Source organism: Neoarius graeffei, chromosome 4 (assembly GCF_027579695.1).
Source record: "Neoarius graeffei isolate fNeoGra1 chromosome 4, fNeoGra1.pri, whole genome shotgun sequence".
In the NCBI taxonomy this organism is placed as follows: Eukaryota; Metazoa; Chordata; class Actinopteri; order Siluriformes; family Ariidae; genus Neoarius; species Neoarius graeffei.
In genome coordinates this window covers 103,128,488-103,144,622 of record NC_083572.1, presented here as the reverse complement: position 1 = coordinate 103,144,622, position 16,135 = coordinate 103,128,488, and the positions used below count along the sequence as shown (strand labels likewise).

Here is a 16,135-nt window from a genome sequence, read left to right as displayed (position 1 = left end):
ACTGGGTCTGCTTTAAGCCTCCTGGTATAGGCGGGTTGAAACAGAATTGCAAGGTGGTCACATTTCCCAAAATGCGGCTTGGAGACTGCAGTAGAAGCATTTCTAATATTGCTGTAGCATTTGTCCAAAGTGCAGTTTCCCCCGGATGGGAAAATTCACAAACTGATGAAATTTAGGGATGCTTTTCCAGAGATCACAGCGGTTGAAGTCTCCTAAGATAACAATAGCAGCATCTGGGTAGGAGTTTTCGTGTCTGCTGATCATATCATGCAGTTCTTTTAGTGCACTGTCCTCGTTAGCCGAGCGGGGGGATATACACAGTACTCAGTATGATGCACTGCAGTTCTCTTGGCAAATAAAATGGTCTGCACCTCAAAGTGATATATTCCATGTCTTCAGAGCATGACCGTGATATTACCGTGTTGTCGGTGCTCCAGGATTGTTTAACGAGGACCGCTGTTCCTCCTCCGCGTGTTTTACCGCATTCTGTAGTGCTGCGGTCAGCTCTGTAAACACTGTAGCCTGCCGGTGTTATGGCTTCGTCGGGGATCCTCTGTCCAAGCCATGTTTCACAAAAACATAAAACGGAACAATCCTGGATGCACCTCTGATGCCCCTTTTCCACTAAAGCAGTTTCAGGGCTGGTTCGGGGCCAGTGCTTAGTTTGGAACCGGGTTTTCTGTTTCCACTGACAAAGAACTGGCTCTGGGGCCAGAAAAACCAGTTCCAGGCTAGCACCAACTCTCTGCTGGGCCAGAGGAAAGAACCGCTTACGTCAGCGGGGGGGGTGGAGTTGTTAAGACCAACAACAATAACAAGACCGCGAAAGATCGCCATTTTTAAGCGACGAGAAGCAGCAGCTGTACAAACGCGAAGTCACCCATTATTATTGTTGTTGTTGCTGCTGCTTCTTCTGTGTTGTTTTTGCTTCGATATTGGCGCCAAGGTTTATGCAAACGTAGCGACGTAACTGACATATACAGCGACGTAACTGACGTATACAGCGACGTAACTGACGTGTCTCCCCTTAGCACCGCGAGCTATGGAAAAGCAAACTGGTTCTCAGTTGGCTCGCAAGTTGAACGAGTTGTGAACCAGCACCGCCCCCGAACCAGCCCTGGAACTGATTTGGTGGAAAAGGGGTATGTGTAGCCATCTGACTGTGAAGATCATCCATCTTGTTTGCCAGAGACTGGACGTTGGCGAAGAGTATGATCGGGAGAGTTAGCCGGCCTTTGATAACCAGTCAGTGGAGTCTCCTTTCCACGCCTCCGGGCGGCAGGAAACCCCCCTACTGCGGCCTGGCCCGGCGTCACTTCTCTCAAAATCTTCTGCTTTTCCAAACGAAGCAAACCTCGCAGCCATGTTTGTTTACAAAATGTTACAGTCGCTCGCTAGCGCTGAAGTTTTACATCTCTGATGTGTCTCTTTTCTGGTTTTTTGATGTCCGTTGGTATGTTTTTCTCTTGTAAATATGTTTGAAGAATATATAACGAAGTTTTGGTAGCCTTTCGGGTGTTCAGCGCGTCTTCAGTTTCAGTTTATTTATTTATTTAGTGCTTAAACCTAGCACTGGATTAGCCTCGTCTTCTCTCTTTCCCGGCCGACAAAGAAATGATTGTGCGTGCGCAGCAGAAAAAGTTGTCACTGGATCTTCGTATGAGCTCCGATGTGTGACGTGCAGTATTGTAACAATACTGCACGCTCATTCTCCATTGAAGAGAGTGGCGTAATACATGGAGGATAAGTGATAAGAATATTACATGCAATTAATAAATCCACTAGAAGGGAATAAAGAACACATTTTTATTCCATCGAAAAAGTGGCCTGTATGTGTAATAATTGCTGATATTTCACTCCGATAACGATGCGCGTTGTGAACATGGCAAACTGACTCAAAATTTAAATTATTTTGATTAACTTCCACATTTTTTGTGGACGTGTCCATGTAGTATAATGAATATAGCACGGTGCTGCAAAGATACGAAGTTTATCTTCTCGTGCTGGAAATATTTTCACTCACTCATGAATACGTTCACCACTCGAAGATAAACGTCATATCTTTGCACAACCGTGTAATATCCTTTATTTATTTTTTTCGCAGTCTAGTTTCCATCAAATCCTGCGCTCTGATTGGCTGGCGAGCGGGTCCGTATCCTACGATACGGACCCCGGTTATGGACCTCTGGTGACTTGCTCGTTCACAACAACAAACATAGTAGCAATTTTTGTGAACATTTATTTTCGCATTTCTCAGGACAATAGCATTAATTTTACAGCATGGATAGCGATAACGACAGTGTTCACAGCGAAAGCGAGTTTTACTACCCTGAGGAAGAAGAAATAAAAGAAAACGTTTCAGGAGAAAGCTAAAAACATGCAACTGTTGACAACGCCAAGCAAAAACACGGCTGAATCCTGAATGACTCAATTTTGTATAAATAGGGGACTACATAGGCGGCAAAATGTAGTTTTTTCCCTGCCATGGAAGTGCATACCTGCCAACCTTGAAAAAATTTTATGAGTACAATTTTACAATTTCATGAGTACCCCCCCTCGCGTCAACCTCACCCCAACCCGGCGCGCATGCGCCCCCACAGACCACAACCAGCAGACCAAAAACACACTTTCAATCCAGTTTTAATGATTGACCTTGGGAACATAGTCCAGTTTTGTAAAACATTCCTATTGATAGACTTTGGGAAACGGTTATTGATGGCTCTTGGGAACTTCCTTCCGTTTTGAAAAGCACAACAAACATTAAATACATGTGCAAATAAAATGAAATTAAACCAGAGCCACTCTTTCAAAATAAATAACACCACATTAAATTAATACAGTATGTAAAAAAGGCACTTTCAACACAAAACATGGTCTGCACAAATTTCCCATGCAATAGGTTTAGACTTTTGCATTTTTTAACATGTTGGAAGTATATTGCATTACACAGTAAAAATATTGCATTATACAGTACACTGCAGTATTTTGTAGTATGCCTTTTTCATGTGCAAACTACTGCATTTGCATTCGAAATATTGCATTTACTGCAGTAATACTGTATAAAAAAGCATTTGATACTGCAGTACCACGCAGGTTTTTTCATAAGAGGGATGACCAATTTTCGACTTCACGTCATCTGCAAACATTCTAGGCTACCATTAACAGAAGTTACCGACTGCCCTTAAGATATACAACGCGCTACGTTTTGTTCAGCACATCAATAAAGTGGTACTTATCATAGTGATTCAATGAGAGCGCGAGAGGAATTGTAATCAGGTTTCGTTGGTTACCGCATCGAATATGCAACCTCGAGTGACGGCTTCGAAGTTAAATGAAGAACTAGCCTGTACTGTTGGTGTTGTAAATGCACAAAATAATGGCTAGGAAGCTCGAGTACACGTGAAACACAACCGTTTCTGTTACAAATATAAAAACGACGTCTCTAACCGACGTTTCAATCCCCGACTCGCTCTAGCCACCTGGCTGCACCGCTGCACTCAAGTCAGAGATGCGAAGGAGGAAGGGGAGGGGGTGAAGAGGGCAGAGCCACACGCTCTGGAAGAGGGGCGGGGGGACTGGGCAAAGCGTTCCATTCTGGCTTTGAGTTTTCTCACAGATCAGCGGTATCAACTTCAGCGAGAACTTGACTGAAATGCGAGTTCGGACGATATGCGTACTTTTTAATGTGAAAACGTACAGTCGTACAATGAGGTAAAAATTCGTAGCGGCTACGCAAGATGCGTACAGGTTGGCAGGTATGGAAGTGCACTTGTATACCGAGGAGGAAGCCATTTGCATTACAGCCGTGAATGAGGATTCAAAATGGCGGCTCGGCTCGGTTTTCCCTTTCAGGCACTCTCGTTTTCTGTTAGAATTTGGTAATGAAAAAAATAAATATATTATTTACCAGCTTAAGGCCGGTCCGTATGGTGAAATACCGTGACCTTGGCCAGTACTTTCAAGACCTCGGTCACGGTATTTCACGATACGGCCCTCCCAGCTGGTAAATAACACATATATCTCTGCTGCAATGCGTGTATGGTCTCTACAGTGGTGCTTCAGCACCCGCTACTGACATGGTCTAGTTTAGTGCTTATGCTGCAATCCATTGTACTCTGAACTTGGATAAATTCTGTCACATGCATCACAAAATGTGTGTGGTATAATAATAAAAAAAAAAAACCACAAAAAAAAAAAAACCCAGTAAAAACAGACCGACAATGTAAGGTTATACACACTCAGGAAGGTTTGGAGGTTCGATAGAAAAAGGAAAAGCACTTACAGTAAGTTTGATAGCCTTCTCTGGAGCCACACCAATGAGCTGGGGAACGAGACCTGAAGACACACAGAGACAATAAAACAAGACAAGCACAGATTAACCAACTCTCTCCAGATTAGCAAAGTTGAATTACGCTACGTTCACACTGCAAGGCTTAATGCTCAATTCCGATTTTTTTGTGAAATCCAATTTTTTTGTGAGGTCGTTCACATTAACAAATATATGCGACTTGTATGTGATCCTCAGTATGAACGAAAAGCGACCTAAAAGTGTTCCACATGCGCATTGCAGGATACGACGACGTCACACGCAGTGAGCATGGCCAATGTTTACGGAAGTAAAACCGCCCGGTTGCGGTATGACTCATCCAATCTAGCTTGAATAGCTGCATCCCCCCAAATGGAAATCAGCTCCCTAACCTCTGCGTCCTTCCATTGAGAAGATTCAGAACCTTCACAGCCCGAAGCGTCCCTCGCATTGATGTCATGCGCAGGGGCGCAGATACGTTTTTTTGAACTGGGAGGGACAAAAAACTGGGGGGGACAAAGCTGCCAGCAAACCAACCCCAACCCCGATATGCCTGTCAAACTTGTTGTTAGTAACCATAGCAACCAAGCTCGAGCTCGCAACCTGTGCAGTCTGCGCAGCTCAACCAACCGAATATCAGTCTTTGTTTTGTTTTATGTGAGTTGTTGCAACTATGTATACACTGCTGTGCACCTCAATAAACCGAATGGTAATTAGTCTTTTGATTTTTCCGTGAGGTTTGCCTTATGCAAAGAAAGACAGCATAGACATTTTTTCCTCCCTATAAGTGGGGGGGACCGAACGAAGTGAATTTAAATCTGGGTGTTGTTGTAACTTTTTTTGAGAGACCCGCCGCCTACTTCAGCGCAGAATAGTGACGTTTGTGGCTTGTTGATGACGTGTAAGTCGGATGAATGCGACCTGGCGGTTCAGACTGAAGTCGCATATGAAAAGAGCGGATAGGAATCGGAATTAGGACCACATATCCAAACGGCCTGGGTCGGATTTGAAAAAATCGGATCTGTGTCGTTCATATTGTCAATAAAAGATCGGATACAGGTCACATATGGGCGAAAAGATCGGATTTGAGTCACTTCAGCCCGCAGTGTGAACGTAGCCTTAGTGACATTTTTCAGATACCAGAGCTTCTTTTTTTCTTTGGGACTCCAGTTGCTACTCTTTTGAGACCCTTTCTAATGGAGCTAATCTCGTCGGCGGTTAGATATCTTCGCTAACACCTTACGCTATGTAATTAAAACTTGCATTAAATGATAAGAACAAGGTCAGGTTAAAGAAGTGTAAAGAAAAGGCGAGTGTTGAGTTCATATGAACGTGTTTTCAACTGGCTGATAGAATTTAACTTCAGCACATAACACACTTTGAGAGTAAACACTCCGGGTTCTTTCGATACTACAGCATTGTGCAGTGGGTAAAGAACTTTTAAGGCCTGCACTCTTTCTCTTTCTCACACACACACACACACACACACAAATTGTGTTACCTCTGTAGAAACCGAAGAAGCCCTCGTAACGCAAGACTTTCTTGGCACAGTCGAAGCTGTTCTTATACATGAGTTCTCCTACAAAGGAGCCGGTGGAGCGCTGGTTCTGCATCCGCGTCTTCACCAGGTCTATAGGGTACACCGCTGTCGCTCCCGTCGCTACACACAGATTATTCATCTTACATCAGCATGTTGAAGATCTTTAACTGGGTAATTCTGCTGATTTTTTCTTAAACATGATGTAAATTTCAGTTGTGACTAAAAGTCAATTTTGTCTGTCTGTGCTGAATGGTGTGTGTGTCTAGATAGTTTTCACATGACGTCACAGAGTCAGGGATTCCCTAGTGGCGGCCATCTTGCGGGTCAAGCTTACCGTACGGGTGACTGAGCACACATTGTAACGCGCGAGTACAAAGTCTTCAAAAGAACCCAAGCAGGCTATTTAAAGCTAGCAATGGTGCACACCTGTTGTATTCACGGCTGTCGTAATAGGTCAAATGATGAAGTCAAGCGGAGCTTTTATGGAATTCCCACTGTACGGGAGCACGAAGGCGAGCAAACAAAGAAACTCAGCATACAAAGGAGAAATCTATGGCTTGCGAGAATCAACCGCAAGGATTATCAGCCTTCCAAATACAGCAAAGTCTGCTCCGATCATTTTATAAGTGGTAAGTTGTTTAAATAAACAATCAATTGTGTTTAAGTTTGTTTTTGGAAACCAAAACATCATGTGAACAATCTCTGGAGAATGCCTAACTGGAACCGCTGAGTGTACGTTTACATTGTAATGTACACTTAATATCGCTCGTTTGTCACGTTTCTATTTGAAACTTGTCACTTCACTCACGCAAGGGTCATTTTTGAAAAACATTTTAGGTCTATTCTGTATGATTTGATTTGTGTTTGGGATGCAAACAGCGCGCCTTTTGGCGGATGCCGCCTGAATCGCACAGATCCGATTTTTTTTTTTTTCGGGGGGGCGTTGGAGTGTCTGATTATAATTTCAAAGTAAATTCTGTATTAAAATTACCAAATAAGCAAATCCATTACAGTCCATGAAACAGGAAGTATAAGGATGAGAAAAAAAGTTTAAATCGGAAAGCTGCGCACATTTGCGCAGCCCGAGCGGTGTGCAGGACTGCGCAAATGTGCGCAGCTTTCTGATTTAAACTGTTTTTTTCTCATCCTTATACTTCCTGTTTCATGGACTGTAACGGATTTGCTTATTTAGTAATTTTAATACAGAATTTACTTTGAAATTATAATCAGACACTCCAACACCCCCCCCAAAAAAAAAATCGGATCTGCGCGATTCAGCCGTGAAAAAGGCGGCATCCGACAAAAGGCGCGCTGTGAATATATAAAGTTGTATATACCAGACAGCCTTTAAAGTTTGATGAAGTCAGTTTCAGGCTTTGGAGCAGGCTTTGGCAGTTTCAGGCTTTGGCAGCCCTGCATAGTCACTTGAAAATGCATCTTTGTCCAGTTCGTAGGGGTCAATTCCCCCAATCAAGGCCAGTTTGGCTGCATACCGTTGTCGTGAGATGTCGTCTAATGTATCTATATACTTCTGTTTGCTTGATTTTGCCGACATTGATCTTTATTTTAGAAAACTGACTATATAACTTCATAAATTCGTCCGAGATAACGTAGCCAGTAATGGCGATGGTCCATTTAGTTTGCCCCACAAGATGGCGGCTGGAGGGCGTTCCCCGGAATGCCGTGACGTCAGTGAAAACTATCTATAATCTTTCACCTCCAGCAATAGAGCCCAGCGTAAAGCGATAGGCTGACTCAGCAGCTTGGAGCCACACGGGACGAGATGCATCGCCATGCATCTGAAAGAGACAGAAGTAGACACACAGATCTGATAAACATGTCTGTCCAAATTCTTCCAGATTAAAAACCAAAAAACCCAGTAGGTCTTGACCAAAATGCTGCAATAATCATATTATTCAAATACATTCCCCCCACACAACAAGTTTATCATCTATAGGCAGATTCTACCGTAACTGGGTCCATTAATCACTTGCCCACAAAATAAGACATTTTTCTTGTCCTTTTTTCAGTGAGGTAATATTTTCAAGATTGAAAATATGGTATTTGGTCTTCTAAACCAGCACGTCATTTAAAAATACACTGAGTATATCAATAAAAGATTTTTAAAGAATAAAGTTCTATTTCTTTGACATATCTGACAGACATAACTCCCATTTTAAAGATGACTTTCATTCTCCCTGTTGCTATCGTCAGTGAATTTCTGTCAGATGACCTGACGATAGACTCGGCCTTTATGGATCTTTGGTAGTTATCGTGTGGAAGCAGGCTTTATCATTTTTGGGTGTCAACAGATAGAGTTGAAATAGATTAACAGCGAAAAAACTATTTCGTTCACGAGAGAAGCCCACAGTTATTTTTAAAAAATGCTATCGTCAGTCTGTCAGTCAAATGCACCTGACGATAGCAAAATTCAAGCCCTCGCCACGCACATGTTGACTGACGCAAAGAGGAAATTCTACTGCGCGTGATTTTTGTGATAGCAGACATTTACTTCCGGGCAAGACTTGGAGTTCTGACAGCTAGATTTCATCAAATAAATCAAGGTAAGATTTTCAGTCAGCTATCCTGACGATAGAAATGTTTGACGATAGAAACATTGAGAATATATTTGTGCATTCATATTTAAAATTTTCTGGAGGAAAACTGTCGTAAGTTGAGATAAATCAGAGCCACTTGCGACCCTTTCAGCCGACAGACCATTTCAATGTGTTATTTCCCCGCGAAAGTGACACAGTCGTGTCTATCGTCACTGTTCTGACAATTATTGTTGATATTTCAATTTTGAAAATAAATTTTATCTTTTTTATTTCAATATTTTATTTGGTTCTAGTGATGAGGTATTTAATATTATTACTAAATTTGTCAGATTAATAATGTAAGAAACAGTTTTGTTGCTATTGTCATCTAGAGTGTCTGTCAGAATATGATGGTAGACGTTAGTTTGTCTGTCAGGTTTTGATGATAGAAACCGATGTGTTTCTATTGTCATTTAGCATGTCTGTCATGTCAGGCTTTTATTAATTAGTTACCAGGACTACTGTCCTAAAATTTACTGTGAATGTCCAAGACCCCAAATGCTACTAGAAAAACTTAATAGAATGATCAAAATAATCAATTCAGCAATTTAAGGAGATGGGACTTAACTGGCCTCTGTTATGGTAGAATCTGCCTATAGACAGTGATGGTGTGTAATAGAAGGTTTAATAACAAGCCACGTGGAGCGATTCGGACAAACAGGTGCACATTCGGCACCGTCTAATCACAATCACACGGTGATCCCACCTGTTTCTGCGCCTCTGCTAGGTGATAAGGCAACGCGCCCTCCTCCAGAGGAGCTATTCGCTCAATATCAGCCAGGTTCAGACGCCTAAAGGGGAAACACAAGTAAAGCACATGGTGAGAATAGTCTGTGTTCAGTTCCCACAACAATCCCAGAGCATCTGTTTTAGCTGGGTGCAAAAAATTCAACGTTAAACCAGAAACTAGCCAAATGTACATATATAAAAACATGTATGTTGAACTGATACTCAAATGGGAACCCATCCTCATTGTTGCCCAAATGAGGATGGGTTCCCTTTTGAGTCTGGTTCCTCTCGAGGTTTCTTCCTCATGTTGTCTGAGGGAGTTTTTCCTTGCCACCGTCGCCACAGGCTTGCTCATTGGGGATAGATTAGGAATAAAATTAGCTCATGTTTTAAGTCGTTCAAATTCTGTAAAGCTGTTCGCGACAATGTTTACTGTTAAAAGCGCTACACAAATAAACTTGACACATTACCCAGTCTGGGAGTGGAGGCCAGCGAGCTGATACAGGATATCAATCTCCATAGGAGTGATCTGACCAAACTTGTTTGCAGCATGGACAAACTCCTCTATAGACAGACAGACAGTTACAGGATGTTCAAAATCCCAACACACACACACACAGACAGAGATAATAACGAGCACCTCTTTCACTGAAAAATAACTTGATTAAGGAGACAACTCAAATAACACATAGACAAGACGTTTATTACACATCACACGCCTGTACCTTTAGTGACGAGTGTGTCTTTGCGGCTGCCGGCGAGTGTACTGTAGATTTTGCGGATGAGTTCCATGTTGTTGAGGAGTGAGTTGAAGGCGTTGAAGTAGGAGAAGCTGACCATGTGAGAGGTTCCGCTACCTGCTGCCTGGAGACGGCAAATATCACAATAATAAAGTAATTTAACACAAAAGTATGCACACATACATACATACAGTGGTGCTTGAAAGTTTGTGAACCCTTTAGAATTTTCTATATTTCTGCATAAATATGACCTAAAACATCATCAGATTTTCACCCAAGTCCTAAAAGTAGATAAAGAGAACCCAGTTAAACAAATGAGACAAAAATATTATACTTGGCCATTTATTTAATAAGGAAAATGATCCAATATTACATATCTGTGAGTGGCAAAAGTATGTGAACCTTTGCTTTCAGTATCTGGTGTGACCCCCTTGTGCAGCAATAACTGCAGCTAAACATTTCCGGTAACTGTTGATCAGTCCTGCACACCGGCTTGGAGGAATTTTAGCCCATTCCTCCGTACAGAACAGCTTCAACTCTGGGATGTTGGTGGGTTTCCTCACATGAACTGCTCGCTTCAGGTCCTTCCACAACATTTCCATTGGATTAAGGTCAGGACTTTGACTTGGCCATTCCAAAACATTAACTTTATTCTTCTTTAACCATTCTTTGGTAGAACGACTTGCATGCTTAGGGTCGTTGTCTTGCTGCATGACCCACCTTCTCTTGAGATTCCGTTCATGGACAGATGTCCTGACAGTTTCCTTTAGAATTCACTGGTATAATTCAGAATTCATTGTTCCATCAATGATGGCAAGCCGTCCTGGCCCAGATGCAGCAAAACAGGTAAAAAAACATGATACTACCACCACCATGTTTCACAGATGGGATAAGGTTCTTATGCTGGAATGCAGTGTTTTCCTTTCTCCAAACATAACGCTTCTCATTTAAACCAAAAAGTTCTATTTTAGTCTCATCCGTCCACAAAACATTTTTCCAATAGCCTTCTGGCTTGTCCATGTGATCTTTAGCAAACTGCAGACGAGCAGCAATGTTCTTTTTGGAGAGCAGTGGCTTTCTCCTTGCAACCCTGCCATGCGCACCATTGTTGTTCAGTGTTCTCCTGATGGTGGACTCATGAACATTAGCCAATGTGAGAGAGAACTTCAGTTGCTTAGAAGTTACCCTGGGGTCCTTTGTGACCTCGCCGACTATTACACGCCTTGCTCTTGGAGTGATCTTTGTTGGTCGACCACTCCTGGGGAGGGTAACAATGGTCTTGAATTTCCTCCATTTGTACACAATCTGTCTGACTGTGGATTGGTGGAGTCCAAACTCTTTAGAGATGGTTTTGTAACCTTTTCCAGCCTGATGAGCATCAACAACGCTTTTTCTGAGGTCCTCGGAAATCTTTTTTGTTTGTGCCATGATACACTTCCACAAACGTGTTGTAAAGATCAGACTTTGATAGATCCCTGTTCTTTAAATAAAACAGGGTGCCCACTCACACCTGATTGTCATCCCATTGATTGAAAACACCTGACTCTAATTTCACCTTCAAATTAACTGCTAATCCTAGAGGTTCACATACTTTTGCCACTCACAGATATGTAATATTGGATCATTTTCCTCAATAAATAAATGACCAAGTATAATATTTTTGTCTCATTTGTTTAACAGGGTTCTCTTTATCTACTTTTAGGACTTGGGTGAAAATCTGATGATGTTTTAGGTCATATTTATGCAGAAATATAGAAAATTCTAAAGGGTTCACAAACTTTCAAGCACCACTGTACATACATATAGTGCCCTCCATGATTTTTGGCGCCCCTTGTAAAGAGGGTTAGAAAAAAAAAGCGCCACCTTTTGGTGAAATATCTTCTCACACTGAAACGATGAGGGGGAAAAAAAAAAAAACTTTCACTGAAATACATTTATTCAAAGAAAAATAAATCCATCATCAAGAAATAATTACTTCAGGGCTGTGAAATGGAAAAAGTAAAATCTGAGAGGGGAAAAAAAAAAATGCAGGGGGTCTGAAGCTGAGGGTATGGAGTCCACATGGCCCCAGAAACGAAGTAAATCTTGCATCAAATAGAACATTCTTAGCATCTCCTGAAAGAGAAAGTAAAAAAAAAAAGTTCAAAGTCCTTCCTGCGCCATACATGGTGCGTTTGGCGGTGCTGATCTCGGTTTCATAGCCTTCGGCCTCTTGCCTATATTACATAGCTAGGGTTACAGTGGGCGGCTGGTCCTCTGGTAACCGTGAGAGTTTGACTCCCCACTCGCATCTGTATTGCAGCGTGCCTTGCCAGATGACAGTACGCACCATTTTTATGATGGTCTTTGGTACGACCCAACTGTGAGTAGAACTCGCGATCTCCCGATCGAGGCGCGGACATGCTAACCACTAGGCCACTCGCTGGTGTGGCCTGAAAGAGAAAATTGCTCCCAAAATGTGCATATTTTAATGATTATAGTTTTGTTTTGACGTTAAAACTATCCATCAGTATTTTTCATAATATTGAAAAAGTAGAACATGACTTGAAATAATTTTTCTTACTTATAAACCAACGTATACATTGAGAACAGTTTAGCTACATGAATTAAATGAAGATTGAAAATACTGATAGGCATTTCAAGTAAAACCATTTAGAAAGTTTTGCAAATATGAAAACAAGATGTAAATACCTGATAATCTGTTATTTGACTGCTTTAATTTCACCAATTCTGCGTGTTTCTTTCCCTGCACATGATCGACTTTAAATTCCAGCCACCGCCATTTCCACGGATTCTTGATACCGTTTTTCCTTGTCTACTTTTTTCACATTGTCATTATCGTCATCCTCCCTCTGTACAATGTCTCTCTGCGACACTGACACACTGAAAAAATCTTTTATCATCAACACTTAATCACAAGCTATATTGTCAACACGTGTTTGAAAAGAGTAACCCGAAAATGGTAAGAAAGAAATGGCGCTGTGTCGTAAAACGGTCTACGATGTCATGTGTATGTAAAACTTGTACAATGTCGTAAAGTGATTGGCTTACAAGTTCATATTTGCATATTGGAATTTATGGCAGTATTTTAACCAATAATCATAGTTAACCGGAGGCTTATTATTATTGATTTATGAGTCGTTTTAGCGATTTCTTGAATTGTAAATAGGACTATTTTTAATTAATTTTCTTCATTATATTGTAAATTGGATATGAAGATCCCGTTCGGGAATCCAATCAAGTCTTTTGCATTTGTAAAATACAGACACCCCTGGTGTTAGATTTCCCCCCATCCAGTAAACAATGTACTCGTTGGTGATTACGGTCCCCAACCATGAGCAGAGTACCCCCACCCCCTACATACTTTTTGCAAAAATACACGATTTACAAAAATGGAAAAAAATTTTTGCAGTCAAATCCATGGAATTCCATAAATTTTTCACAGCCCTGTTACTTTCAATAAAAATACGTAATGAATCTACTTCACCAAAAGGTGGAGTTCCCCCCCATCCCTTTTTACAGACCTTCACAAAGGGTACCAATAATTATGGAGGGCCCTGTAAGTGAGTGAGTGTGTATCTTGTATCATTATCCGCTTACAGATGTACAATGATGATATTAAGGGTAATCACAGGTTCTGGGAATACAAGTTAAAATACCAATTTGTAATGCAGTGAAATAAACAATAAACATGCTGCTTGAACATCACTGTAGAAGAACATGAAGTGACATTTCAGTGCAAATACGATCTCCTCAGGTTTATAATGATATAAACCAGGGATTTTCAAAGCGTGGGGCGCGCCTCCCCTAGGGAGGCAACATGAGGAAAAATAAACCAGAATAAGTTACTATTGCGGACATCTAGCGAACTTCAGCTAGCCTTTACCAGAGACAAAATGGATCGATTTTTAGTACCTAAAGCTACAGTGAGTGAGGAGACAGAGTCTGGGCCAAGCAAAAAAAAAAAAAAAAGAAGTATGACCACGATTATTTAAAGTTTGGATTTTCATGGACTGGATCTGAAGATGCTCCACTGCCACAGTGTGTTGTCTGCCAAGAGGTGCTAGCTAACGATGCTATGAGATGTTTAAAATGTGTAAAAACAAGATGTTTTTAAAAAAAAAAAGCACAGATGTTTAAAATGTGTAAAACAAGATGTTTTAAAAAGCACAGATGTTTAAAATGTGTACAAAAGAGGTTTTAAAAAGCACAGATGTTTAAAATGTGTAAAAAGAGGTTTTAAAAAAGCACATGTTTAAAATGTGTAAAAAAATGTTTTAAAAAAGCACAGACGTTTAAAATGTGTAAAAATGTTTAAAGAGGTTTTAAAAAGCACAGATGTTTAAAATGTGTAAAACAAGATGTTTTAAAAAGCAGATGTTTAAAATGTGTAAAAAGAGGTTTTAAAAAGCACAGATGTTTAAAATGTGTAAAAATGTTTTAAAAAGCACAGATGTTTAAAATGGGTAAGGAGGTTTTAAAAAGCACAGATGTTTAAAATGTGTAAAGAGGTTTTAAAAAGCACAGATGTTTAAAATGTGTAAAACAAGATGTTTTAAAAAGCACAGATGTTTAAAATGTGTAAAAATGTTTTAAAAAGCACAGATGTTTAAAATGGGTAAGGAGGTTTTAAAAAGCACAGATGTTTAAAATGTGTAAAGAGGTTTTAAAAAGCACAGATGTTTAAAATGTGTAAAACAAGATGTTTTAAAAAGCACAGATGTTTAAAATGTGTAAAAAGAGGTTTTAAAAAGCACAGATGTTTAAAATGTGTAAAAAATGGTTTTAAAAAGCACAGATGTTTAAAATGTGTAAAAAGATGTTTTAAAAAGCACAGATGCTTAAAATGTGCAAAAAAGAGGTTTTAAAAAAGCACAGATGTTTAAAATGTGTAAAAAATGTTTTAAAAAGCACAGATGTTTAAAATGTGTAAAAAGAGGTTTTAAAAAGCAGATGTTTAAAATGTGTAAAACAAGATGTTTTGAAAAGCACAGATGTTTAAAATGTGCAAAAAGAGGTTTTTAAAAAGCACAGATGTTTAAAATGTGTACAAAAGGTTTTAAAAAGCACAGATGTTTAAAATGTGCAAAAAGATGTTTTAAAAAAGCACAGATGTTTAAAATGTGTAAAACAAGATGTTTTTAAAAAAAGCACAGATGTTTAAAATGTGTAAAAAAGATGTTTTCAAAAAGCACAGATGTTTAAAATGTGTAAAAGAAAAAAAAATAAAAATGTGTACAATAACCAATTTTTTAGATACGCATGGAACATTAAGTATAGCAACAACAAAAATTGTAAAGGGGGGGGGCGCTGTTGTCTATTTGCTCTCTGACGGGGGGCGGACTCTCCCACACTTTGAAAACCCCTGATATAAACAAAATTGTGACCGGAATACATTTTTATATTTTTGTGTTATCATTTCACGAAGCCCCGCCTCTGGATACATCTTGTATCGTGGCTTGTATCAGTGTATTATTTCATTGCTACAAATTAATATTACAAAACATCACTACCTAAGAAGACAGATTGTATGCATTACTATTTTATAAATGTTACCGAGAGCCACATTCAAACATGCCACATTTAATGGCTAATGCACATCCTACTGTCATTTTTGCTGACTTTGCACCAGCACAGGAGCTCAGTGATAAAAACGGACAAAACTTTCAGTTCATCTGCCTCCACGAGCTGCTTGACAACATTCAGCGACACTGAAGAGAGGTTTAAAAAAAAAAAAAACCCTGCAGAAACATCAAGTGAAAATGGATCTACAATTTCTCAATTATAAATCTTGAATTTAAATAAATAAAGTGTTGGTCAGTCCAGGCTTGGGGTCACAGAAAATTCAAAGTTTCCATTTGCTGCTGCTCTAAAAATTACTCTAAAATTCTTCTTCTAAAGGCCAATTTATGCTGACAACCCAGTCCTCGCAGACGGTGTCGCAGATAGCGTCTGCGTAGCTCCCCCACCTTCGCAGACGCTCTGCGCGCACCTCCCAAAAATTGTGACCACCGCAGAAGCCTCGCAGACAAGAGGGCTCCGATTGGTCCACTCTACATCCGCTGTACACGCACTTCTGCTTCCCTACTTTCCCGGTTTGTTTTGTTTTCACGACCGGCATTTTTAAAAACACGAGCGAAGATGGAGCAGCACGAAGAGCGGTTGATTGAGGAAGTGAGGAAGTACGTACATCTATACGACTCCAGTTCTAGTCATTATAAAA

General features: G+C 40.3%; 1 protein-coding gene across 1 annotated transcript in view; it reads right to left on the bottom strand.

The window, feature by feature from the left end:
• Positions 1-16,135, bottom strand: part of slc25a12 (solute carrier family 25 member 12) — a 100,370-nt gene that overhangs the window by 26,847 nt on the left and 57,388 nt on the right. Inside the window, exons 7-12 of the mRNA XM_060920091.1 lie at positions 9,898-10,036; positions 9,643-9,736; positions 9,150-9,234; positions 7,564-7,645; positions 5,808-5,966; positions 4,283-4,335 (exon numbers count right to left, since the gene is read on the bottom strand). Of these exons, the coding sequence (XP_060776074.1) occupies positions 4,283-4,335; positions 5,808-5,966; positions 7,564-7,645; positions 9,150-9,234; positions 9,643-9,736; positions 9,898-10,036 (612 nt within the window). The remainder of the gene's footprint in view (positions 1-4,282; positions 4,336-5,807; positions 5,967-7,563; positions 7,646-9,149; positions 9,235-9,642; positions 9,737-9,897; positions 10,037-16,135) is intronic.